Genomic DNA, 27,909 nt, shown 5'->3' on the forward strand with positions numbered 1-27,909 from the left:
GCTCTGGGCTGATGGCTCCGAGTCTGGAGCCTGTTTCCGATTCTGTGTCTCCCTCTCTCTCTGCCCCTCCCCCGTTCATGCTCTGTCTCTCTCTGTCCCAAAAATAAATAAAAAACGTTGAAAAAAAAAATTTAAAAAAAAAAAAAAAAAAGAAAATAAAATGGTTAACATGGCGAATTTTATGTGTGTTTTTTTTTACCACAATAAAGAAGACATGTATTTGGAAAAAAAGTAAGCCCTCTGATTATATCTTACAAATTATAACTCTGAGAATCACCTCTGGCCTGAAATGGTTTCTAAAAGGAATGGTTTCCATTCATCATGTAAATATATGATATAGATACTCATATATAACATATATAATAAATTGCTTATTGTAAAGTTTTTAAAATTTTTTTGAATGTTTATTTACTTATTTAGGGAGAGAGAGAGAGAAAGAGAGAGTGCAAGCAGGGGAGGGGCAGAGAGAGAGGGAGACAGAATCCCAAACAATCTCCATGCTGTCGGCACAGGGTGACATGGGGCCCAATCTCGCCAACTGTGAGATCGTGACATGAGCTGAAATCAAGAGTCAGACACTTAACCGACGGAGCCACCCTGGCACCTCCCTTATTGTATCATTTTTGATTGAGCCCAGCAGCCTTTATGAAATATTCTTTGTACACATATATATGTAGAAAAACGTAGACCTACTCTAACTTAAGTCGCTTCCAGCCCTAGTTAAGTGGAAAATCAGACACAGACATGAGTGTAAGGGACTTTCACTTATTCCACAGTTGACGTTGCAAAGGAGAAAAATAGCCTGTTAATTTCACCAGATAATTAGAATGGCGTTAAAGAGACTATGCCATTGAAGGAGTAGCCACAGGTCTAAACTGGGTAAGATCTAACAGTAGTGCTCTGACCCATGACCGTCTTGTCTCATTCTCTCCACGTCCCAGGGACAGGCAGCTTTTCCTTATCCTTCCCTGTGGAGTCGGACGTTGCTCCCATCGTCCGATTGTTCATCTTTACTATTTTACCGGACGGAGAAGCTATTGGAGATTCCGAGAGTTTTGAGATCGAAAACTGTCTAGCCAACAAGGTGAGTGTCTTCGGCATGAAGTGACAACACCAAGAAATGGAACTATAGGCACCCTCCGTTTGCCTCAGAGAAAACTGAGCCCAGAAAATGAAATTAGTTGCACACAGGATCCCAGCCAGTTAACGGCAGAGCGAAACCTCCAGGCACCTAGTACAATAATTTGTCAATTATGCCAAAATGCTACCAAATTTGCTACCAAATTGCTACCACATAGCTAAAACATAGTCCAACCTTGTGTCCGTGGCGCCCTGTCCACTAATTCAATTGCATGAGGTATGTAACATGCTAAGATTCCAACATTCCAAAGACCTTAAGGACAGACAGAAATACCTAGAACCGCCTTATAATGGGTCAGAGGTAAAGACGGGCCTCTAAATATCAAACAAGCTACGTATCCCTTATGAGCTACCAGTTGTCCCTTTAGGAAAAGACTGAGCCATTGAAGGAACCTTTTCAACAGCAAAGGGAACTTGGGAAAATAGGTTCCTGACTTTAATGTAAAGATGACTCGGGAAATGTGGGTGACGGCAGGGTCCCAAAGGTCGAGGAAGCACTGACTGACTTTTCCCTCTGCTCTCACAGGTGGACTTGAGCTTCGGTCCAGCACAGAGTCTCCCGGCCTCACATGTGCACCTGCGAGTCTCAGCTTCTCCTCAGTCCCTCTGCGCCCTCCGTGCCGTGGACCAAAGCGTGCCGCTGGCGAGGCCCGAGGCTGAGCTGTCCCCGGCCTCGGTGAGTTGCCGGCAGCTTTGTGGGTCAGGAAGGGCCGCGTAAGGGACCACAGGAGGGTTGGGGGGGGGGGGGGGGCGGGGCGGGGAGAGGATAAGCCCCTCTTAAGAGTAAACTATGATGGGGCGCCCGGGTGGCTCAGTCGTTTAAGCGTCCGACTTCAGCTCAGGTCAGGTTTATGGGTTCGAGCCCCACGTCGGGCTCCGGGCTGACGGCTCAGAGCCTGGAGCCGGCTTCGGATTCTGTGTCTCCCTCTCTCTCTCTGCCCCTCCCCTGCTCATGCTCTGTCTCTCTCTCTCTCTCTCTCTCTCTCTCAAAAATCAATAAAAACATTAAAAAAAATAAAAATAAATAAATAAGCCATTTTTGGTCAATGCAGTAAGCTTTTTAGACAAAATTGATATTTGCAAGCCTAAGCCATTTACCTCCCAGCAGATCTATTTATCTCTCTAGAGTGCTTCCGATCTGTGAAAATGGTAATAAGTGATTCGCAAGTTATTTTCAATTCAGAAAAAAGTGACCTACTCCAGCTTTGTCAGCAAGGATGAGCCCCAGACTACGTAAAATTTTAAGTTCCTTCTTTTTTTTCCCTAGAAGTGTATTAATTAATAGTGGTGATATTGGGGGTATCACATTGGTTTTGATTGCTATCATTGTCGTCATCATCATTATCACCAGCTTGCAGGCCTACTATGTGCTAGGTCTGTTTTAGGAGCTGGGGAAATCGCAGTAAACAATCACAGTCTTTGTCCCTTACAGAGGTGTCGTTTTAGAGGGACGATAATAAGAAATTGCATGTGACTCCAAAAAATAAAAAGGGAAAATATGGTCAGTAATTAGCATCAGGTGAAAATACTTTCAAACATGCGGTTTTTGAAAACTATCAGAAGTAGAGGAAAATTCAGAAACTGCTTTTCTAACCTATTTAAAACTAGATTACTGGGGGCACCTGGGTGGCTCAGGCAGTTGAGCATCCAACTTTGGCTCAGGTCATGATCTCATGGTTCCTGAGTTCAAGCCCCACATTGGGCTCCGTGCTCACAGCTCAGAGCCTGGAGCCTGCTTCGGATTCTGTGTCCCCCCTCTCTCTCTGCCCTTCCCTTACTTGCAATCTGTCTCTCTCTCTCAAAATAAATTAACATTAAAAAAATAAAAAAAAAAAACACTAGATTACTCATCTTTCGAAAATGCTCAGCATGATGCAAGAAAAATGACATGTTACTGGAATTTGATCATTGTCAAAAAGTTATCAGTGGTGAATTTTATAACCTTAATTGCCTTATGCATGAATGTTTAAATAGATTAACTCATTAACTTGCCTACCTGGGACTTATTATTATTTGGCAATACTGGAGGATAAATCAGTAATATTGAAGTTTCTTTTGGTTTTCTTCTGGTTTCTACTTCTCAAAATTCATTTGTAGGTATTAAATTTTAAAACTGTGGGATAACTATATCAAGAATCACTGTCTTGTTTCTAATCATCAAAATTAACATTCTTCGGAAAAAAGGGTATCATAAAAATTTTTTTCAACCTTAGCCTTGTATTAACAGGTCAAAATATCTCCTCATAGCATCATAATTATTAGAGAAAAAGACAGATTTCTCTTACTACAGTTTTCTATTTGAATTAGAAGATGGCATGATGAAGTTAACCTGAAAAAAAGGGACTTATTCTCTCTAGGTGCCTTCTTTGGAGAAATGCTTTTTTTTTTTTTTTTCTTTTTTACACTCTGTATTTGCGTAGTCTATTCTGAGCTGTTTTTCAGCTCAGCTTGTATTGAACAAGTTTAGTCTACTTTTCAATATTTTTGTGTTTATCCTATTTTGTTTAGTTCTATAAATTTAACAGTCGATTCAATTGCATAACACAGCTTTCAACATTATAGAGATAAAAAAAAGGAGTATGAACATAATTGGAGACTTGGGCTCTTACAATTGTCTTTACGTCACTTGCTTTGACAATAGCCTGGAAAATATTCGTTCATCCAAAACAGATGGAGCATGCTCACTTATGCGACCATTTGGTTCTCCTACTCAAGAACAAAGTAAATAGGTAAAGAAGTTTAGAGAGTGTTTGTGGTTAGTTATCAAGTGCTTCATAATGATGCTCCCCAACTGTGTTGGTGTTAAACAATAAACATGTATTGTCATTCGCACTTTCTGTGGATTAGGAATCCAGAAGGGACTTATCTGGGCTAAGTGACTGGCTTGTGATCGCACCTGTTCGTCAACATGGCAACATGTTACTAGGGCTTGGCTGAGGTTGGAAGTCTACTTCCAAGATGTGTTGCTCATACAGTTGTTCCTCACCACACTGACTGAGTGTCCTTGGGGTTACCTGAGTGTCCTCAGCACATGGCAGGTGATTTCCTCTAAAGCAAGTGATCCAAGAGACAGCAGCTAAGGCTGCAATATATTTTATAACATGGCCTTGGCATTTACACACTACCGCTTCCACAAAATGTTATTAGTTATAAGGACCCCTGGGTGGCTCAGCCGCTTAAGCCTCCGACTTCGGCTCAGGTCATGATCTTGTGGTTTATGGGTTCAAGCCCCGCGTCAGGCTCTGTGCTGACAGCTCGGAGCCCAGAACCTGATTCGGATTCTGTGTCTCCCTCTCTCCCTGCCTCTCCCCCCTCACACTCTGTCACTCTCTCTCCTTCAAAAATAAATAACATCAAAAAAAATTTTTTTTAAATGTTATTAGTTATAGATGTCAGCCCTATTCATTACAGGAGGAACTACACAAGAACACAAATACCAGGAGGTAGAGATTACTGGGGGCAATTTTGGAGGCTGTGTTCACAGTTTGCCCTCTGACTCCCAGTGACCTATTACCTTCCCACATGTAAAATACACTCACTTTCCTCCTATGACCCTAGAAGTCTCATTCCCAAATTAGGCCCAGGTACAGTTGATGTTCCTTGGGCGTTGTTCCTCAAGTACAATTCCTCTAGCTATGAAGACCTTGACCTAGCGTGTACTTAAGGTGTTTACCTCCACACATTCAGCATACAATGGTGGAACTGACATACTGATACTCCTGTTCAAAAGGGGAAACAAAGGCCCATAGGAGGTATCGGTCCGTGGCAGTTCTGAGATCCACCCAAAGGCTGAAAGCCCTTTGATTAGGACTCACTCTTACTCCAGCCTAGGAAATAAATATCCAAGCCCCTTGGCTCCACCCTACGGATTCGTGGTTCTTTCATTTAAGTCATCCTTCTTCAAAAAAAAAAAAAAAAGGTGGCCTGAGCTTGCAATTGTGTAGACATTGTTCTGTTGAATATCAGTGATATTCACCTATGTACCTATGTGGTTTTTCTATCCAAGAACAAAGCTATACAGAAATAGAAGCTTAACAGATTGCAGTAATTCCTACCTAAATTAGCGTATTTTTTTCTTTTCTTTTTTTACAGCTCATTTATTTATTTTTGAGAGGGAGAGAGAATCCCAAGCAGGCTCCATGGTGTCAGCACAGAGCCCCACGCAGGGTTCAAACTCATGAACCGTGAGACCATGATCTGAGCTGAAATCAAGAGTCAGGCACTTAACTGACTGAGCCACTCAGGTGCCCCTAAATTTGTCAGGTGATTAACTATTCATCAAACACAGAGACAGTTCAGATCTTTCTTTATTTGGTCTAGTTTTACCTCTAAACACTAGAATGAATTTTTCAGTAATCCTTGGTAATTTAAGTTGTATAATCCTTGGAAACATTTTCCCAGGTAGGTTTTATGTCAATAGAACCACAAAAATAAATAAATTACAAACACAAAACACTGATAAAAATAAACAAACAAAAATTTTAACTTCTCTCTAAGGGACCGACTACTTCGAGGTACTCAAGAAAGGACTGATGGTGATTCTTATCACATTTCTCTCAGTTCAATGGCTATTTCAAAAGAAAAACAGGTAAGAGCTCTGTCTTTGATCGCTCCTCTGTTCCAGGTATATAATCTGCTAACGATGAAGGATCTTACTGGTTTCCCTGACAAACTGGACCAGCAGGAAGAAGAACATGCAAGTTGTAGCGATCCTTATATCATTGTTAAAGGAGCCATCTACATTCCCCTAGCAAGTTATGATGAAGAAGATATGTATGACTTCCTAAAGGTAAAATCCTTATTACCTGTTAATGTACCGGCTTATGAACATGTTTATGTTAGTAAAACTATATATATATATATAGTTATATATATAGTTTTATATATATTTACATACACATTTATATATTTTTATATATATTTATTTATAAATATACATATATAAATATACATATATATACATATATATATATATATATATATAATTTAGAAATATATAGTTTTAGAAAATGTTTAGCCTAACAGTTGATAACTCAGAGACAGGGCTAGATCCAACCTCTGCCATTTCATTGAAATATTTTAGTTATATTTAATTTGCAAAAGGCCATAAATTATAAAATCTTGATAAGCCATAAAGTATTATAATTTTACCACTCTTTTATTGAGTCTGTGTACCCCTAGGGAATTAATCTAACATTAAGGCTATCGGGGTTACATAGGGAAATTTCTAAGGAAAATATATTTCATGGATTCTAATCAAGTTTACAAACCTATTGAGTCACCATTTTTACAGGGTATGGGATTAAAGGTGTTCACCAACTCTAAAATCCGAAAACCACGGTCGTGTTCAGTGATCCAACCACCTGCAGGAGCAGAAAGGCAAGCAATGTATGGAGGTAAATAGCAAGTTGCTTTCAATTTTGTATAGCATCCAATGATATTACTTTGCCAAAAAAAAAAAAAATGTAAAACGAGATAGATAATGTGGCCTTATCTCCATTTGATACATAGAGAAACTAAGATTCAGATGTTTCTTGCTGAGATAATTTAGCTGGTAAATGGCATAGACAGAACTGACCAGTTTGTTAAAGATCAGCCCAATATTTTATTTTATTTTATTTTATTTTATTTTATTTTATTTTATTTATCTTATTTATTTTGAGAGAGAGAGAGAGCACAAGCAGGGGAGGGGCAGAGGGAGAAAGAGAGAGAGAGAGAGAGAGAGAGAGAGAGAGAGAATCTTAAGCAGGCTCCACTCTCATCATGGAGCCCGATGCAGGGGTCGATCTCTTGACCATGAGATCATGATCTGAGCTGAAATCAAGAGTCAGCCACTTAACCGACTGAACCACCCTGGAGCCCCTACGTGAATCAGATATTTCAGGGCACAAAATCAGATGAAACACAAGATTCTACTATACTATAAGAAAGGAAAATGTTTACCATGTAAGGAGAGAATAATTCTAACTACGGAATCAGGAGATATTTTTAGAGATGCTATATCTTAAAGAATAGAAAGGAAGAGAACAGGCCTTGCTGGTGAAAAGAAATAATGTGAAGATGGCAGAAATATCTCCTAATCCAAAGCCAAAAGAAAACGAAATAAAACATCAAAGGAAGCAGCCTCTTTCTACACCCTTCACTTTCCCATTAAAATACATGTTTTAATCCCCAGATCTATTTATACTTACAGCCCATTAACCAAACCTTTTTCCTCTCTCTCTCTCCCATGATTCTGTCTTTTCTTCCAAAATATTCTTGATGTATATTGTTAATGAAGATGAACATCTTCTGAGTTTTGTATTTATGAATCAGAGGTTTTATGTGCCCAGTGAACATGACAGATGGCTTTATTGAGATATAACTGATATAGAACATTAAATGATTTTAAGGAATACAATGTGTTTATCTGATGCACTTATATATTACAAAATGATTATCACTATAGCATTAATTAAAATTTCTGTCACCTCATAATTTCCGTTTCTCCTTTTTTTTCTTTTAAATTTTTATTTTCATTCCACTTAGCTAACATACATTGTTATACTAGTTTCAGGTGTAGAATTTAGTGATTCAACACTTCTGTACATCACCCTGTGCTCATCATAACAAGTGCACCCGTCAGTCCCCAACACCTATTTAACCCATTGCTTTTCCCCCCTCTTCCCTGGTGACCATCAGTTTGTTCTCTATAATTAAGAGTCTGTTTCTTGGTTTCTCTCTCTCTCCCTTATTTTTTTCCCCTTTGCTTGTTTGTTTTCTTAAGTTCCACACATGAGAGAAATCATATGATATTTATCTGTTTCTGACTGCCTTAGGAGTACTACTCATCCATTAAAAAAAAAAAAAAATGAAATCTTGCCATTTGCAACAACATGGATGGAGCCAGAGAATATAATGCTAAGTGAAATAAGTCCATCCATTTCTTTTTTATGGTTCTCAGCACTTTTCAAATGGAAAAACTGAACCCAGAAAGGTTAAGTAACTGAAGCTGTTAGGATGCCACAACCAGTAAGAGATAAGATGGAGATTCAGATCTGGCTGTTTGACTCCAGATCCATGTTTTTTAACCTCTACACTATTCTGTCTCTCAAAGGCTTTAAGGTGAGAGCTTACCTGGAATGTTCTAAGGGTAAGGAAACCAGCATGGTTGGAACAGAGTGAATAAAGTAAGTGCAGTTGGAAAGAGAGATCAGCGGAATAATTGAGGCCAAATGGTATAGGGCTTTGTAGATCATTGTAAGAATTTGACTTTTTACTCTGCATGAGATGGAAAGATTTTCAGAAGTGGAGAGTGACGTGATCTAATATGTTTCTTATAAGGATCACACTAGATACTGAATTTAGAAGAAAATTAAGTTTTCAGTTTTTATGCTTTTTTTGTTTGAAAGTAGCAAAGGTCAAAAATGAATACAAGAATTACAAAGCTAAATTGAGTGGCCCTTTCACAGCCATGAACAGAATATCCAGCTGAAAGTATTTTGTGATCAGCAGTGAAATAGAACGTAAGTGAACGTGTCCAGGGATCAACACATTTCGATGAAGTCAGATGGGAAAAAGAAGCAGAATAATAATAATAACGACCACAATAACATTTCATCTTGGGAAATGAATCTAAAGGCATTTAACGTAGAGTGTATGAGTTGTGACAAAGGAAGAATAGAATTTTAACATAAACACTGTGAAAGGATCAGTAGAGAGTTGAAGTTGACCTTGAGAATGAGACAATAAGGAAGGTACAGTCATCATCCAATACATGGAGTTAAAATAACACATTAAGCCACTGTTTGTTAACTGGAATAGCTGGAGAAGTTGAAGGGTCTTTGACATCTGTAGCAGAAACGAGAAAATAGCTTCTTTAGATGCATCATCCATTTAGATAAATTTAAGTACCAATAACAGATTTACATATTCAACGTAAGAGTAAAAACAGAGACAATAGAGCAACATCAGGGAGAAATCAAAGTCAGAGACAGAGATGGCTACCACGTGGAAGGACTTCTAGGAAAGAAGTTGTATGATATTAATTAAAGAAATTACTGTGGATGCTTTTTTACAGTTGAGAGAGATATCAAAGGAAAATACCTGGAAATTTTTTTTTAATTTATTTTTTTAATTTTTTTAAAGCCTTTTTTTTATTTTTTGTAATCTTTATTTATTTTTGAGAGAGAGACAGAGTACAAAGGGGGAAGGAACAGAGAGAAAGGGAGACACAGAATCCGAAGCAGGCTCCAGGCTCTGAGCTGTCAGCAGAGCCCGACGTGGGGCTCAGACTCACAAACTGAGATCATGACCTGAGCCGAAGTTGGACGCTCAACTGACAGAGCCACCCAGGTGCCCCATGTTTTGTTTTGTTTTTTAATAAATATTATTTCACAAGGCAATTCTGAAATATCACCTGGGGTGCCTGGATGGAGAGCCTAAGCCAAACTCAATTTATAAGCATGACCTCAGGCACAACAAGGATCAGAAAGCTTTCATGTTTAGTTCTCTATCCCCTCACTTTTGTAAATAATTTCTCTGTCTCCGTCGTAGCAAATGGAACCATCTTTCTATGGCATCTTGAATTTTTCATTTCTCCTTCCCAAGACATAAAGAGAAGAAAATCTAATGCTCTAGCCTTCTTATCAAGAGAACAATGAGTTTACAAGCTTCATTATAGTGCAAAGAATTGATGTTATTAAATTCTATTCACCCATTGGTAACTCAAACAATTGAACACATATTGCCCGAAGAGAGTTTTGCATTTTCTGCTCAGTCCTTCTTATGGAGGAAACAATACTCTGTGACCTTGAAAACCCACTATATCTCTCACAAACTATAAACGCATGTCCAAGTTCTCTTGCTCTACGAGCCTCCACTCATACAAAATTATGCTATCTGTAGGGTACAGGGAATTTCTACCTTTAACAGAGACTCCTGTCTGCTCAAAGAATGAGGGCTCAACAAGTTATTTCCAAAGTTCTACAACTCTTAGGAGACCATCTGAGCAGGAAAAGTGAAAACTTGGTCTTCTAACTCTCACGCATGCACCATGAATGGATGCTTTTTCTTTAACTAGATTGTAATTTTCCTTTATTTTATCAGTGGGAATGGCAGCGAGTCCATACAGTCCTCAATTTGACGCATATAATATAATGCCCATAAATAATCCAGAGCCAGTCTCTGAAACGGTACGGACTTATTTCCCTGAGACCTGGATCTGGGAGTTGGTGGCCGTGGAGTAAGTAATTTCACTCTCCTCCATTTGCTGTGGGTGAGCCAGTGAGAATCCTCCAGCATTTTCAACTCTAAGATAACCTTTCTGAGAAATTCTAAATAATCATCTTAACCTCTCATCCTTTCGGGATAGGTCTAAGAAAATGCCTTTATTATAGAGGTTTCAAATATAATATAAAAATATATTTTACTTTATAGGTAAAATTTTCTCAGAGATGAGCAATTCTGAAATAACTGTTCCGGAGACTGCCAGAAAAGAGACATGGGTGCTAAAAATATCCAAATGCTAGACTGCCTAATGCTATGGGGGGAGCCTTCCGTAAACAAGATTGGAAAACGCGCATAAACAAATCAGGCTACGTAAATGTAATGGTCTGTTTGTTAGATCGTGTTATATGCTTGTTTATGGGATTGTACAACAGTGAGGGACATCTATGGACCAAACTGAATCACATGCAAGTATTTTTCTTTTAAGGTACAGACATGTTGATAAGGGAAAGAGGCACCGTTGAGTACCTTCTATTTTCCCAACTCAGTTTCCCGATACATAATCTGGTGTACTCGTGTGGACATATTGATTCTCGCTTGAGAAAAGATGTTTCACCTGCTTACTTTCTGTTCTTCACATTTCTATCCTCCCCAGCGCATCAGGTGTGGCTGAAGTGGAAGTAACAGTCCCTGACACCATCACGGAATGGAAGGCAGGGGCCCTCTGTCTGTCCAATGACACAGGGCTTGGTCTCTCTCTTCCCGCCTCCCTCCGCGCCTTCCAGCCCTTCTTTGTGGAGCTCACAATGCCCTACTCTGTGATCCGCGGAGAGACCTTCACGCTCAAGGCCACTGTCCTAAACTACCTTCCCAAATGCATCCGGGTAAGGAAAATGAGGGTGAATTGAAACGGGGGATAGAATCAAAGACTTCTTCGGTCGGTCAGCTCCCGATTCCGTTCCCAAGACTGTGGATAACACTGGGAATTCTGCCCTAGAACTGCAAATAGTGCTAAGCAGGGCAGAACCTGATCAGGAAGATAACACAATGACCTTTGGGCTACAGGTACAGGATCTCCAAACCACATACTTTTAAAAAGAAAATTGCCCAAATCTGGCCGAATCCTTTAACACAGGATAGGCTTTTTGCCAGGAAAATTCTTGATGCTGACAGAAAAAAAGTCAGTTTTCTTAATTCCATGAGTGTCATCCTTCAAGTTCTTATCTCTAAACTCCCACAATATGCTTGTAACTTCTACAGCATGTATTTCTTTGTAAATTTCGTCACGGTTTTGTATATAGATTATCCCCTTTGTAACACAATATCCTCAAGGTCCGGAAGCTCTTAATTTGCTCTGTCTTGTATATAGTAGACAGGTGATATTTGTTGAGGGAAGTGGGAAGAAGGGAAGAAAGAAGTCAGGAAGAAAATCTGCACGGGAGGTAGGAACCAACGGGTAGAACCAGTAGGTAATGCTCCCATGGGCAATCTTCCATTGCGGTTTTCCCCTCCCCTCCACTATTGCTATACCTGCAAATTTCTCCAATCTACCCTAATGCAAAGGCCAGATCCTCCTAGTAAGGAATCATTCTTGCTTTGTATCACTGCCATTCTTAAACTCCTCAAAGCATGCGTGGACTTACGTGACATAATTTTTTTCTCCAAGTCCCAGTCTAGTGCAGCATCTCATATGTGGTCCCAGTTCTGTGCATTCATTGTCTCTCCATATTCTGACCATTTGTTTCTATGCCTCGCTTGCAAATGATAGGTCAGTGTGCAACTGGAAGCTTCCCCAGCCTTCCTACAATCCCAGGATGAAAAGGGAGAGGAATCTCATTGCATCTGTGCAAATGAGAGGCAAACCCTGTCTTGGACGATAACTGCCAAAACACTGGGTGAGTGACGTTCCCCCAAAACGTTCTCCGATCAACAAGCGTGGCAGGTATCCTACGTACATCACGTTCTCCTTTCTGCTTTCCGCAAATATAATTCCGTAAGGTTAGTTTGTCGCTTCTTTTGATTTCTACCCCCAGCGGCCTCCCAGTACTCCCACTGCACCTGGGTCCCATGATCATTGTGGCTTGGGCACAGTGGACATTAGCCTTGAGGTCTTTTTCAGCTTTATTTCCCACTTCCGGCCAACAGTAAGGTTAAAGGGCAGCCCTTCAAGATGATGACAGAGCACAGAGTCATTTTCCGGGGGTAATAGCTCAGTGGTAGACCATTTGACAAGCACACATTCTCAGCTATTAGGGATGGCGTGGACTGCTCTCAAGGTGAACGTGCATGTTTTTCTACGTTTTTCTGTTCCAGGGAGTGTGAACTTCTCGGTGAGTGCAGAGGCAGTGCCGTCCCTCGAGCTGTGTGGAAATGAGATTGCTGAGGTCCCTGAGATGGGGAGAAAAGACACGGTCATCAAAACCCTGTTGGTGGAGGTAGGTCCGGTCCGGACCACTTTGCCATATTTTTCTGAGACCCTAACAATAATAACAATGAAAAAATATGGCCATATTCTTGAGATAATAAAGGATAATTATACCATACTCACACAATGCCCCTGGGAAGACTAGCGGTATTTCCTGTCCTAAAAGTTTACGGGAGTCAGTTAGGCACCCGACTCTTGATTTTCGTTCACGTCGTGATCTCATGGCCATGGGATCGAGCCCCGTGTCAGGCTCCACAATGTGGAGCCCACTTAAGACTCTCCTCTCTCTCTTCCTCTGCCCCTCTCCCCTGCTCACTCTCTAAAATAAAATAGAATATTAAAAAAAAAGTGTTATAGTAAACTTTGCTAACTAACCTTGTTAGCTTATTGTAAATACTTTTTTCATAGATTAATTTAGAACTATTCTCTTTTCTTGATCTCTACCTCTCTTCTAAGATTCACTTATTTCTCACCCCTTGTACCTTTGATTCTCTTTCCTTATTATCCCTCCTTTCCTCCTCTGCAGATCTCCCTGGTTTTTCGAATTGTATGGATTTATAGTAATTTGATAATAAGTGGGATGTGAAGATTGTTTAGTGTAAATTCCAGCCTTCAATGCAATGAATCTACGGTTGTCCCTCAAAAACCTGGATATTTATCCATTTTCTCCTTTTTTTTTTTTTTTTTACTCCAGCCTGAAGGTATTGAGCAAGAAAAGACTTTCAACTTTATGATCTGTGCTTCAGGTAACAGTCAATCTTCATAATCATAGTGAGAATAACGCCTCACAGGGATATGTATGTCAAGTTACAATGCAAACTCAGTTCACATTTAGCCTTTACCTCCGTAGCCCAGGGACTGATCGTGAACCAGTCAAGACATAGTAGCTTAGAGTGTCATAGTTTAGGTAGAAGGAGAGCAAAGTCATGATAAGTTTGAATGACAATAATATTCCCTAAAATAGTTGATGATGAAATATGTGGCACTTTGTACTCATCTTACTAAAAAAAATGTTTTTCATGGCAAAGAGAAAACCCGTTTTACATCGGGAATTTGTCATATCACTAAGAAACACCTGTACCTTGCAAATTACATTACCACATTCGTATTAGCGCTACGTCATAGTGTGTATGACGCTTTTCTTGTCACTTGAGAAGGACCATTTTAAAATATAAACTCAGAGAACAATAAAAGCAGAGAATTGTACCATTAAATCAAAGAACTGTACACCCTCACCAGTTCCCAGGCTCCTTTGAGAGAGCCACTATGCACGGCAACACAAAACATAGCAAAGTGAGAGGGGAAAGGACTCTGGTAGTCATACAGCACCAAGAAGAGCTGGACTATTAAAGGTGATCTCACCATAAGCCACAGTCCTTATCCCTTGGACCCCGAGTCCCTGAAGGAGACATAATTACACTACTGCTGAATATAATAATAACAACCATAATAACTGCTCACGTGTATTGAGATACGACATGTTGCAGAGGCTGTTCTAACGCACACGTGTTTCGCATGCATTCTTCCTTGAATCATCATACGAGCAAGTTGGACGATGAAGAGGTTAAGGAATTTGTCCAAGGTTTGTAGCTAGTAAGTGGCAGGACTGGTACCATATCCAAGCAGGGTGGCTCTGACCCCCTCCTAACCACTACATCATATTGCGGTAAGAGATGCCGTCTTTTGATATGGGTTGTCTGTTTCCAAAGGCACTGAAATATCTGAGCAGTTATCTCTGAAGCTCCCACCTAACGTGGTCAAAGAATCGGCCAGAGCCTCCTTTTCAGTTTTGGGTGAGTCAACTTGCACCCAGAAAACTTGAGACAAAAGATCAGCCATAATACATTTTTTTCCATCTATCTATCTATCTATCTATCTATGTTTGTGCTTGAAATCTCAACTTATTGATAGTATCTATTTCTATTGGGATTCTGGAAGTCTCACTCTCTAAATAGAACTTTTCCCTTGCCTAAATGATAGTATCTATACTAAATAGGAAAATCACTTGTCTTTAATAGTGTGAGCTACTTACGAGCTGAAATTACTCTGACACCTAATCTTTCACATCCCCCAGGTGACATATTAGGTTCTGCTATGCAAAATATACAGAATCTCCTCCAGATGCCCTATGGCTGTGGAGAACAAAACATGGCCCTATTTGCTCCGAACATCTATGTTTTGAACTATCTGAATGAAACCCAACAGTTGACCGCAGAGATCAAGTCCAAGGCCCTTGGCTATCTTACCAGTGGTGAGACAAAGACGAGTTTACTTTGTTACTCTAATGAGATTTTTTCCGATTAAACTTGAATCATATTACCAGATATTAAGCTAATGATGGTGATTTTGGGCGAAATGACAACATTCCCAACATTTGATAGGATGTTGTGTTGTGACATATCCATATCACCATGACAGATCCTATGCACAAGAGACCGTACAATGTCTGGGGCTTCTGACCAACCTTCACGTATGGGTGGCTTGCCTTTCTGTAATATTTCTTGAACTAATTGAACCTTTCATTCCAGGTTACCAGAGACAGCTGAACTACAAACACCAGGATGGTTCCTACAGCCCCTTTGGACAGCAATATGGCAGGAGCCAGGGCAACACTTGGTAAGAGAAGAAAATCTGAGTCTCAACGATGAGCTCACAGCATGTACATATGTTAGCCTATTTAATTCTTACAACTACCCTGTGAAGTGAGAGCCGCTTCATTTTACAGAGGAGGAAATGCTATACAACATGGATAAATAAATGTCTCTGGTATAAACGGCTAATAGGTGGCAGAAATGAGAACACTTGGAACTTGATTCTTTTTTATATCTAATATGCCAAGCATCTCTTCTTTCTCGTGTTGCTAAGAGACCATTGTAAGTTTGTGGTTTTTCCCTCTTAAGTTGTTGCTTAGCAGTGAGAGACACTAGAGACAGGCAAGAAAAACAGTAGCCATTCCTCACTGAGTGTCCTTTACTAACTTCTACTAAATGATTCTCTCTGTCTGTCTGTCTGTCTGTCTCTCTGTTTATCCATCCATCGTGGTCAGTCCATCCATCTATCTTCCATCTGTCCCTCCATCTGTCTACCTGTCTGTCCATCCACTCATCTATTTATTTTTCTATTCATTCATCTTGAAGAAGTCGGACCACAAAAGAAAACGAGAGGAAATCAATGACCCAGAAAGTGGTGGAGAAGCTGGGCGAGGTGAAATATTTACTGAGGCAGGACATTAAAAGCAGTTCATTAGACTACTAGCTGCATAAGAGGAGGTAAGAAATCTGTGAAAAGAGCCTGGGTAGCTCAGTCGGTTAAGCATCCGACTCTGGATTTTGGCTCAGGTCAAGATCTCATGGTTTGTGAGTTCAAGCCCTGCATCAGCACAGAACTGTCAGCACCAAGCCCGCTTAGAATTCTCTCTCTCCCTCTCTCTCTGCCCCTCCCCTGCTCAAGCACTCTCTCTCTCTCTCTCTCTGTCTCTCAAAATAAATAAATAACTTTAAAAATGGAAATCTGTGAGAAGAAATAAATACAGAAAGTCCAGAATGTGAAAGCAAATATCTCAACTGCCCAAGAACACTAGGAGACACCTGAATCTCTGAAGTGACACAGAAATGCTTTAGGAAGTCAGGACCAATTGGTAATGCATTCGACAACAGGTTGCGACGAAACAAAAAGAGTATCGTTAACAGACAAAGTCTCCAGACTCTCAGTAATAGTTCATTGACTCCTCAGGCTCACAGCCTTTGTACTGAAGACTTTTTCCCAGGCTCGAACCTACATCTTTATCGATGAAGCACACATCACCCAAGCCCTCAGCTGGCTCTCCCAAAGGCAGAAGGAAGACGGCTGTTTCAGGAGCTCTGGGTCTCTGCTCAACAATGCCATTAAGGTGAAGTGTTCTGAGTACTTGTCCCGAACCTCACGATGATACACACATGCTAACATTCCTCCAAAGGTGATGGGAGGAAAAAAGGCACAGAGGGGTTGCAAAGATGAAGTGCAGTATTTTGTGAAAGGGCATCAGGGAAGGAATGTTAAACCTGAAGATGTGAAACCTGAGAAGAAAGAAATGGTATTTGCATGAGGCTGTTAATTTGCTTGATAGAGACAGATACTGAGGAGAATCTCCATGAAACAGCAGAAAAGAATATACTAACATCTTAAAGTAGGATTAATAAAAATTCTCTCTCTCTCTCTCTCCCTCTCTCTCTCTCTTCCTCTTTACACAGGGAGGAGTAGAAGATGAAGTGACCCTCTCTGCCTATGTCACTATTGCTCTTCTGGAAATTCCTCTCCCTGCCACTGTAAGATTCACCTCAATTCCACTTCCTACCATGAAAACTACAACCCTGATGTCTGAACACGCCCTACAAAAAGCCAAGTCTCAAAGTTCCCTTCGCTCAATGCGGAGGCATTTCTCAGCTCGCAGAGCTCTGTGGTTAATCCAGCAAAGGGAACTTATACTTGCCTAGCAACGCCCTCAGGCTATGTACAAAACTCATCCTAAACACTCAGGTTCTGTGGACTTATTCTTTTAAGACTTAAGTATAAAGCTAAGAGATTTAAAACACTTTTTCAACTTCAAAATCGTGGATATCCGGCTGTCTACCTGTCTGGCTAACAGCCGTGAATGACATCTGTCACTCAATGTCCAACCCAGGGCCCGCTCCATCCGCGACTTGCCTTAGCTTGACATCATTACCTCCTGGTCTTTGCAGCACCCAGTTATTCGCAATGCCCTCTTCTGCCTGGAGTCTGCCTGGAACACAGCAAAGGAGGGGACCCATGGGAGCCATAGCTACACCAAGGCGTTGTTGGCCTACGCTTTTGCCCTAGTGGGAAACCAAGACAAGAAGAGAGAAATACTGGACTCTCTTAGGGAGGAAGCTGTGAAAGAAGGTGAGAGCGAATGGTCAACAAATGCCCCCTCCTCTTCCCCTGACACTGCAAAAAGAGAATTGTGTTCCTGCTGAAAGTAACAAGTCTCCTTATCCAACTCAGGTGTTATGAAATCAGAGCACCTCTCATAAAAATGTCGTCTCTGAAATGTCATACGTTATACAGTGTGTCACATAGTAGACAGTGCTGCAGGTAAATTGTGGAAGTTTATTCCTCACTGCGACATATATATATTTTTTAAATTTATATATATTTCCCATGGTATCTGCCTGCTTGAATGAAATTATACTCGAATGAAAAGAGGCACAACAAAAAAGCCATACTCAGGGAAGTGCAATAACATTTTCACAGTGTTTTTATCTCTATTTGCAAAAGAGATGATCACAAAAAGTCCTCTGGGATCAATGCGTAGGTTTTATATTCCAATTTATCCTCCAGTTTCCACGAAATATCTCAAGCAATAAGGGAACTCTCTTGGGTGCCTGGGTGGCTCAGTCGGTTCAGCGTCTGACTTCAGCTCAGGACATGATCTCACAGTTTGTGAGTTCAAGCCCCACGTCAGGCTCTGTGCTGACAGCTCAGAGCCTGGAGCCTGCTTTGGGTTCGGTGTCTCCATCGTTCTCTGCCTCTCTCTCTCTCTCTCTCAAAAATAAACATTAAAAAAATTAATAAAAATAGGATGTTCCGTGCTTTGTCCTCCAACAACACTCTTCAACTTAGCCCCACAGGACTAAACCAAGCTTAGTATGGAAATGTGACTCAGGGAATTTGTGGGGCTTGTGGCAGAGAGGACCGTACTCCATCCCTGTATTATTTTCGGCTACCCATGATACAAATGTGTTTTCATGTATCATCTGCGAATCATCATCCTTTTTCTTACCCTTAAGGCAACTCAGTCCACTGGGAGCGACCTGAGAAACCCAGGGCACCAGTGGGGACTCTTTATCAGCCCCAGGCTCCCTCAGCTGAGGTGGAGATGACGTCCTATGTGCTCCTCGCTCACCTCACGGCCCAGCCCGGCCCGACCTCCGAGGACCTGACTTCGGCCGCGGGCATCGTGAGCTGGATCCTAAAGCAACAGAATGCCCACGGGGGCTTCTCCTCCACCCAGGTCTGTGGTTCCCAAATAGTCTTCTCTTCCAGATTCACTTGGCAGATGGGAAGCTTGAAAACAGAACAGTTACGAGGAAAAGAGAAGAGACCATCAAATCATGGGGAGGGTTCTTTAAGGATATTTGAGGACAGTGGGAATCTGAAGGAAACAGACCTGAGACATTCCCCCAAAACGCTTTTCCCAAGTGCTATGTTGACACCCTATCCATGTGGCTAATGACCATGAACATCAGCCCTCTCTAAAGCTTACACACATGGGTCGCTGGCCACACTCTAGACTAGGGTTTTTGAATATCGGTGCTCCTGACATGTTGGGGAAGATAAACACTGTTGTGAGGGGCTGTCCTGGGCACCAAAGATGTTTAGCAGCACCCGTGTCCTCGGCCCATAGCACCCCACCTACTCTCAGTCGAGATAAGGTAAAATGGCCACTGGATAAGACACAGTGTCCTTGGCTCCTGTAGGATTCTTCCAACAAGAAATCCTCTAAGGTGAACCAGAAAATTGTGTGATTAAAAGGAAAGTGACCGAGGCACCTGGATGGCTCAGTAGGTTGAGTGTCTGACTTTAGCTCAGATCATGATCTTGCAGTTCATGAGTTCGAGCCCCACATCAGGCTCTCTGCTGTCAGCAGCACAGGGCCTGCTTTGGATCCTCTGTCCCCTTCTCTCTCTGCCTCTCCCCTGCTCATTCTCTCTCTCTCTCTCTCTCTCTCTCTCTCTCTCTTTCAAAAATAAATAAACATTAAAAATTAAAAAGAAAATAAAAGGGAAGTGACCAAGTAGAGTTCACTTTGATCTCCACAGAATGATTGAGAAGTTCTAGCCAGCCTCTCCACGCCTTTCTGCCTGCCCTGAGAAATGTGTTCTCCCTTTAAACCAATTTTTGTTTTCAAAGCTGAAGTTCTTGGAATTTTCTTTTTTTCCTACCACAATTCTGGAACTATTTTACTGAGGATATGAGTGATTGTGTTAAATATCCAGGGAATCTGGGTTTTCCCTCCTACAAAGCTCTTTCAATATTTAGGATGTACATAGTGGGACTTTTATTTTTCAGAGAAATTAGGTGTGGGAAGTGAAAATACGCTATATAAAAGTGGGAAAGAAACTTGGGAAAGTGCAATGGTCTCATATCACCACTCACAGCCAATTTCAGTCACTCTTCTACCTAAATTAACACCATTCACTCTTTTTCCTAACTTGTCAATTTTAGACCCAATCTTGGACAGCTATAGCCAGGAGCACCATTGATGAGAAAGGGTAGGCCGTAATCTCTGGACGTAGGGGAATAGTCCCTTAGGACAAACCTAATACAAGTGAAAACCAATTGCCAGGCTAATTGGCATCAGAAATCTTTTATTTCACTTGCGGAAACTGTAGCATAACTTTGATGGTGCCTGAAAGGCAGAGAAAAAGGAAACACAATTAGCAGATGTATACTTCAGGGGGAAAAAGCCATCATCCCCTTGTGGTAACCCACACAGACTTTGGGGGCAGTCCCTGCTACCAAAAACTTACTCTTTGGGGGTGGGTTCTCCACTCCTCTCTTCCAGGACACGGTGGTGGCTCTCCATGCCTTGTCCAGATATGGAGCAGCCACATTCACCAGGACTGAGAAAGCTGCATGGGTGACCATTCGGAATTCACAGACATTTTTCACGAATTTCCAAGTGGACAAAACCAACTTCCTGTTACTGCATCAGGTCTCATTGCCAGAGCTGCCTGGGCAATATGCCATAACGGTGACTGGGGACAGATGTGTGTATCTTCAGGTGAGACTCAAGTTATGTTGGAAATTTTAACCTTACCGAATGAAAGAGGAGTCCTGGTCTCTCGTTTCTGAACATGGAAAGGGCAAATCTGGAGGAGTGAAATGATGAAAAAGTGAGGCGTTCCAGGCAAAGAGAGAAACTGATGGTGCATTGCCGTTCCACAGGCATCCATGAAATACAATATTCTTCCAGAGAAGGAGGACTCCGCATTTACTCTCAAGGTGCAGACTGTACCCCAAACTTGTGATGGACCCAAAGCTCACACCAGCTTCCAGATCTCACTGAGTGTCAGGTAAGACTTGTGGCTGAATCATGCAATCCTGAGTCTAAAAGCTACTTGGAACCATCAGTATTTAATAATATATTTTGAAGCTATGCTAGTAGGTGGGTATAATTTAAAGCTGTTATATCTACTAATGAAGTTAGCCTTCTATCACCATGAAGTGATTCTTTTATTTAGTAACTTTTTTTGTCTTAAAGTTTCAGTAATACTTCCAAAGCCTTTAAAAGCAAAGTCTGGTCTTAAACTGTCAAATAAAAAGTGTGGACTATTCGAATGTTAAAAATTCCCTACTTTTACACTAATTTTTGTTCAACGCATCACTGAAGAGTAAATTATTTTCCACAAAGATTTGTACTTTAGGTTGAAGAAAGTCTTCTTTACCTCTTCTGAATGATTATATTCTATTTTATTATTTTTCTAATCAGATAAATAGCAAATGCTAATATTAAAGAGAAGTATAAATTGCATATAAGATATAGAAATTGCCCTATAATAACCCATCAAAAATTTATAGGAACCCTAAGAAAACATAGCAGCAATAGAATACTATGTAACTAATATTAATGATATTGATATTGTAAAACAAATCTTACTTGCATAAAAGTATAAAAGTCTATCCGATCTTACAACACTTTGGAGCCTCTCTGGGAGACATGCTACATTCAAGTTAATTAAAAATATTAAAGTAATACCTACTAAATAACAAACATATAGATGAAGTGTCCAAAAACTATCATGTGTTAACAAATGCAAACTACTAAGCTCCATTCCCAAAGATTCGGATTTGATAGTTTGGGACTGGGGCTTAAACATCTATGATTTTAGTAAACAGTAGATCTGATATACATTCAGGGTTCCAAACATCAGTGTCATACATGTCTGGGGAACACAGATTTCAAGGAGTCATAATGTCACAGAAAACTTCAAGAAGATAGGTTTATGGTAGGTCTTGAAGGAGGGACTCTGGCTTTCTTTCACATACAAAGCCCTTACTCCTTTTCCCTTTGACACTATAGTTACACAGGGAGCCGTCCTGTCTCCAATATGGTGATTGTTGATGTGAAGATGATATCTGGTTTTATCCCCTTGAAACCAACAATAAAAATGGTAGGTGAATTTTAAGCCTAGTAAATTTCATACAAAGGATGCTCTGTATATTCAAACTAGAAGCCTACCAATAGCAAAGCCTTATCATTATCATCCTGCCCCCAAAATATTTTTCTCAAACCCAGGAAATTAAATTCAATAATTGTTTATTTGTCTCTAAGCCGAGGGACTTGTGTGATACCAGAGAAACCCAAGAGGAGTTCCTGTCCTTAAGCCATTCGCAGTCTAGTTAGGGAATTAAAGCACATGGGTACAAAGCTGTATTTTACTATAACAATGCAAGAAAGACAGACTTTGATTAAGTGTCAGATTGGCTGATATGCTCTCAAACATTTGGCAATGACAGAAGCAATGTGAATTAGAATCATTAAAGATGCCAGAGGGTCTAATGTGTTATTTGGATATTGAAGCATGATGGAAATCCTGATCTGAAAATACTGGCTTCCTTCTCATCACACAAAGCCAGATGATTTTTTCATGGTCAAGACATGATAACACTGAAGCCTGTATCCAAATGTGATTTCTGCCCCCCCGCCACCCATGTTTTATATCTTTAATGTACCCTGGCTATTTAATCATGAAAATGACTTATAAGAATCCTATCCCTGACATCATTTGGACATTTTTCCCTGACTACAATCTTCTCTCATTTGCTAACTTTTTAAATTTTCTAATTTTTTTCAGCTCGAAAGATCTAGTCATGTGAGCAGGACGGAAGTCAGCAATAATCATGTCCTCATTTATGTGGAACAGGTAAGAGCTCTGACATTTTGGCTGAGACTATACATCATGGTGGTCTTTTCAAGTGGGTCTCTTCATTAGAAAATAAGTAATATGAGGTAAGCAGTAATTAGTAGCACCTTTCCAGAAAGTTCCTTTATTCTAAAAGAATAAAAGTCTCCTTTTAGACCCATGGAGTGTTCTGCTCCCTTTAATTATGTTCAAATTGGAAAATGAATATGTCTATGAAATTGCAAGTAGAACATCAATGAACAAAAAGGTTATTGTGTCTGTTATTTCAAAGACCTCCCCCCAAAGAATAAATGTACGATAGTGGTTGATTAATGATAGTGTAAACATCCTGATACATCCCTCTATAAGATAAAATAAAATGTAGACTTCATGAATATCTTCAAATCTGACTATAAAGCAAAGGGAATGTCTTATCCAGTCACACAAAAAGAATAGCTTGATAATTACAGATGTTACGAAGCCAAGTCTCTGCATCTTGGCAAACCCTCACACAGGCCCAGAGAGTTAATCTCATAGCTAAGCCTACCAGAGAATGTAGATTGTCTCAGCTATTTAGGAGAAAATCTGGGGAATTTTGATCACAGTAAAGTGTTTCCAAAGTTGCATGTGAAATCCATCTTGTCACCCATAAATGTTTGCTCACCTAAAAGACACCATTGCATGAGGGTCAGAGAGCAAAGAAAGAATATAATTTACTCAAGGAAGAGGAAGGACACTTTCTAGACTCTTCATTCCTCCCACTTGTCCTTTTAGGTAACAAATCAGACACTCAGCTTTTCCTTCACGGTTCTGCAAGATATCCCAGTAAGGGACCTCAAGGCAGCGATTGTCAAAGTCTATGATTACTATGAGCCAGGTAAGTGAGAAGAAACTGAAACAACTAAATAAGTCTCAACCCAGAGCCAAGAAATAGAATCCGTTGTTACAACAGATCCTGGTTTTAGTCCATTCGGTCAGTGCTACATCTGTTTGTCTCTTTGCTCTAAGATACATATTGTAGCAACTATTAGTGGAACAAATTCATCACTATCTACTGAGTCAGAAACTTAGAAATTTAAGAAGAAAGATAATATCTGGACACTGCTCTCAAATATTTTAGAGACGTAGGGAACATAATCCACATAAAAAGATAATGTAACGAGGAAAGGCAGTTTATGACAGGTGAATGTTCGAATATAGATATTTTAACTATCCTGTTCAACACTTGTGTATTTATGTAGAGTTTTGACAATCCTGATGTGTACTTGTCTCCAAAAGTAAAGTGAACAGACTTAGTATGGGCTCCCGTTTATAGATTTGTTTTTTGTCTCCTTTCATCCAACGATTCTTTCAGATGAGTCTGCCATTGCTGAGTACATCGCCCCCTGCAGCATAGGTAAGAGGTCACACGCCAGGACCACCCTCATTCCGCATGAACTATGCTCCCTAAAGTTTCTTCTAAATTTAAAATTCTCTACAAGTCTTTTGCTAGACCCAAGACAGTTCACGTGGCACATTCTCACACAAAGAGAAAACCGTGGGCTCTCCAATTTCAGATAGCCACACCGTTATCAGTAAAGTCAATAGGTTTTGTTTGCGTGTTTGTTTGTAGGATAGCTATCACGGACAGGCAACATTTTACATCACAGTTAATCCGTCCCCTTCAGCCCAAGGGACAACTATTTAATTCTCCTGCCAAATCTAGCCCAACATCTATTTTTGTAAATGAAGTTTTTATTGGAACGGAGCCACGCTCATTGCATTATTTTCTACAGCTGTTTTCATATGTTGAATAGTTATGACATAAGCCACATGGCCTGCAACATCCAAAATATTTACCATATGCCCTTTCACAGCAAAAGTGTGCCAACCCCTGTTCTAGCCCAGGCTCAGCGGAGGGAATGTTCCTGAGGAAACCCCACCACCTTCCTATGTTTCTCTTCCCTCCATAGATGCAGAGCATGGCAATGTTTGAAGACCGTATTTAGGCTCCATATTTTGTTGGATTCCCTGTCCTATACTTCTGTTGAGAAGAAATGGAGTTGTTTCTCTCTGTGAAACAGACATCAAAGAGGCTTGTTGAATAAATATATGTTTCTGGGCAAGCTATCATTTGTTCAATCGTTCATTTATCAAATATCAATTACATGCTTACATGAAATGTTATGTTGTTTTAAATAATGTGAAGAATACAGATGTGTAACATCTGCTGATAGTTCAGCTGTGGCTATTACATATAAAGTCGAACAGAGAATAACTGAAAATAGTTTATGTTCTGAGAAATCTTAGGGAAAAAACTCATTCATTGGTCTAGGAAGTCTTTGTTTAGACGGAGGTAAGTAAGTAGTATTGATTAGTTAGGCATAAATATTTTTGGAGAGGAAGCAAGAAATGTTTATCTTCGTCCTTAAGAAAGTCCATCAGTTGGGGCACCTGGGTGGCTCAGTCGGTTAAGCGGCCGACTTCGGCTCAGGTCATGATCTCGCGGTCCGTGAGTTCGAGCCCCGCGTCGGGCTCTGTGCTGACAGCTCAGAGCCTGGAGCCTGTTTCAGATTCTGTGTCTCCCTCTCTCTGACCCTCCCCCGTTCATGCTCTGTCTCTCTCTGTCTCAAAAATAAATAAACGTTAAAAAAAAAATTAAAAAAAAAAAAAAAAAAGAAAGTCCATCAGAAATGGACTTCACAGGAGACTAAAGTGATTGGAGTAAGAAAATGTGTTGGTGACAGGCAGTATTGTGCAGTGGCTAAAATCTAGACACTGGGGCCAGACTACCTAGAGTCAAATTCTGACTCCATCCCTGTCTCACCAGCTGAATGACTGGGGCTGTTACTCAACTCTCTGCTTCGGATTCCTCACAAAGAAATGGGAATAACAGACCCTATCTCAAAGTATTGTTATGAGGATAAACTATTCTCATGGAAGAGGGGAAAGAGAAAGAGCTGAATCAAGCAGTGGCTCAGAAAGCTTTGGCTCAGGGGCACCCGGGTGGCTCAGTCGGTTGGGCATTGGACTCCTGATTTGGGCTCAAGTCATGATCTCATGGTGCAGTTCGTGAGTTTGAACCCCACATCGGGCTCTGCACTGGCAGAGCAGAGCCTGCCTGGGATTCTCTGTCTCCCTCTCTCTCTGCCCCTCCCCCTGCTCACTCTCCAGTTCTCTCTCTCAAAAGTAAATAAACATAAAAAAAAAAAAAAAAAGCTTTGCCTCAAATGTGGTGTATATAACTTTCATTTGCATTCTATTGGCTAAAGCAAGTCACATGACCAAGCCCAACTTTAATGGGGCACTCAGTATGTTCTCACTTACCCCCATGGGAAAAGTCGCAGGCCACGGGGGTCTCTCCTGCCACCAAAAATGTGCTGCTTTAGGGAACGGTGATGAAGGCAAAGTAAAAATATTCCTCTTACCTTTTTCAGTGCATCTATTCTTGGATTCTTTCCCAACAGTGGGCCAGAACTTCCCCATTGGACTTCCCAACTCCCCCCAGGGTACTCTCATAACTGCTAAAATCCATGTTCTGTGGAGGGTAATGGTGGAGAACTCTTACCTGATACCCCCTTTCACTTTCAGCCCTACTGTGTGTTTCTTCTTGTCTTCAGCATCCTTTAAAAGGGGTTGAGAAAAGAAAAGGAGGGAAATGGATGTACATTTTATTCAGAAGCCCAATTATCTTTCAATTGTTGTCCTCTTTATCAAAGAATTCTCAACCCATAAGGGTTGGAGGAATTTTGTCTATTTACTTTTTATTTCTCTCTTATGTGGGTCTCCTCCTCCTCCTTCATAGGAAAATTCAATATTGATGTAATTTTATATTTGCATAGCATTTTAAACATCTCAGAGACTTTTCTATGTTTTCTAATTTTATCTAAACCCATTTTGCAACTCATAATGAAATAATGTATCTAAGTCTTGAACACCAATGATTGCTAACATCAGAAAGAGAGAAATAATTAGATATTCTGTGCATCCTGATGCATGAATATAATATTTCCCATGAAGTCGCATTGCCAAAAAAAATGAAATCTAATTCTCTGTTCCTGAAAAAAGACTAGAAACAGTGTGAAAAACCATTCTCCTTGGCCTTCCTCAGAATCAAGGCACAGTGTTTCAAAATGGAAAATTTAGAAGAAATCTTTAAAGATGACCCAAAAGATCTGAATTCAAACGTGAGAATTTGGTAAGAAACAGAGGTTTCTCAATCACAGGGATTAGATGGGAAGACAAGAGGGAGGATGGGAGGGCAGGTCAGCCAGGAGGCTAAGAAATCCTTTCCCTAATCCAGAATGCTTTTTTATTTCATCCTAGGTTTTCCAAAGAGAGAAGAATAAACACAGTTTATTCGTAATTTATCACTACGAATTCTGATCCCTTTCTTATGAGGTCAAGATCCACTTTTACATAAGGAAAGGGAGAAGTAAGAACCAGAGATTAACATATTTTTCCAACATTTTACAGTTCCCAGAAAAAGAGTTAAGTCTTTTAATGCTAGGGCTCTTTATTGAATCCTAGGATTAAAATTCCATGTTTCTAGGACCATATTTTTGCTTGCACAAACAGGGAAAATATATGTGTGGGATAGTAACGGCATTATCAAATAGGGACCAAAGAAGATCAGGGAGATGGTAAATCTTTCCATGAAAATCATGACATGGGAGCCAAGCACCAGAAGTCTCTGCATGTTTTTATCCAATAATGTGAGGTTATAGAGATGTACATGTAAAAATGGAAATTACCAAAATGATAACTAGCCTGTTCTCTCCCTTTATCTTTTCCTTTCTTTTTCCCCCCAAAAGATATATATATATCATATATATATATATGTATATATATATGATATATATGATATATTCCGCCCCCAAAATATACACACACATACACACACACATACACACACACACACACACAAACACATACACACACACATACCTGAACTGAAACTCTGCATGTTCATTCTGCTTCTCCCAAAATAAGTGAAATATTTCTGTTTCCCAGCTTCCTTCCCTGAATAAAATGGAAGGGTAACTTATTGAAATATGAACTGGTGTTTTGTTTTCACTCCTCAAAAGGATTTGCAAAGAATGTGATCTGTGCTGATTCCGATCCCTTGTTTTTCCCTTCCCTATTTCAAAGCCTAGCCAGGACCTTGTGTTCTTTGGCCTTAAAAGAATTTTCAAGGTCAGAAGTAGAGGTTGCTTAAAGATAACTATGTGAAAGCCCTGCCTATCTGAGCAA

The 27,909-nt window shown here is 40.3% G+C and overlaps 1 protein-coding gene and 1 long non-coding RNA gene across 2 annotated transcripts in view; one reads left to right on the forward strand and one right to left on the reverse strand.

The window, feature by feature from the left end:
- LOC109276050 (PZP alpha-2-macroglobulin like) overlaps positions 1-24,786 on the forward strand; it is a 47,356-nt gene extending 22,570 nt beyond the window's left edge. Inside the window, exons 14-36 of the mRNA XM_019464557.2 lie at positions 942-1,084; positions 1,667-1,816; positions 5,765-5,929; positions 6,434-6,536; positions 10,228-10,363; positions 11,003-11,231; positions 12,116-12,242; positions 12,661-12,782; positions 13,467-13,518; positions 14,482-14,565; positions 14,847-15,023; positions 15,301-15,388; positions 16,505-16,661; positions 17,002-17,076; positions 17,491-17,671; positions 18,559-18,782; positions 20,337-20,555; positions 20,720-20,847; positions 21,855-21,945; positions 22,630-22,698; positions 23,452-23,554; positions 24,032-24,073; positions 24,630-24,786. Of these exons, the coding sequence (XP_019320102.2) occupies positions 942-1,084; positions 1,667-1,816; positions 5,765-5,929; positions 6,434-6,536; positions 10,228-10,363; positions 11,003-11,231; positions 12,116-12,242; positions 12,661-12,782; positions 13,467-13,518; positions 14,482-14,565; positions 14,847-15,023; positions 15,301-15,388; positions 16,505-16,661; positions 17,002-17,076; positions 17,491-17,671; positions 18,559-18,782; positions 20,337-20,555; positions 20,720-20,847; positions 21,855-21,945; positions 22,630-22,698; positions 23,452-23,554; positions 24,032-24,073; positions 24,630-24,652 (2,888 nt within the window). The 3' untranslated portion in view covers positions 24,653-24,786. The remainder of the gene's footprint in view (positions 1-941; positions 1,085-1,666; positions 1,817-5,764; positions 5,930-6,433; positions 6,537-10,227; positions 10,364-11,002; positions 11,232-12,115; positions 12,243-12,660; positions 12,783-13,466; positions 13,519-14,481; positions 14,566-14,846; positions 15,024-15,300; positions 15,389-16,504; positions 16,662-17,001; positions 17,077-17,490; positions 17,672-18,558; positions 18,783-20,336; positions 20,556-20,719; positions 20,848-21,854; positions 21,946-22,629; positions 22,699-23,451; positions 23,555-24,031; positions 24,074-24,629) is intronic.
- On the reverse strand, positions 20,542-27,754 carry LOC128774962 (uncharacterized). Its single transcript, XR_008419528.1, has 3 exons — positions 27,604-27,754; positions 26,225-26,280; positions 20,542-20,643 (listed from the first exon to the last, which is right to left on the reverse strand). It is a non-coding gene; the product is annotated as an uncharacterized LOC128774962 (long non-coding RNA).
- Positions 27,755-27,909: the final 155 nt, after the last annotated feature.

This window comes from Panthera pardus, unplaced genomic scaffold (genome assembly GCF_024362965.1).
Source record: "Panthera pardus isolate Hobbes unplaced genomic scaffold, ASM2436296v1 HiC_scaffold_6, whole genome shotgun sequence".
NCBI classification, from domain to species: Eukaryota; Metazoa; Chordata; class Mammalia; order Carnivora; family Felidae; genus Panthera; species Panthera pardus.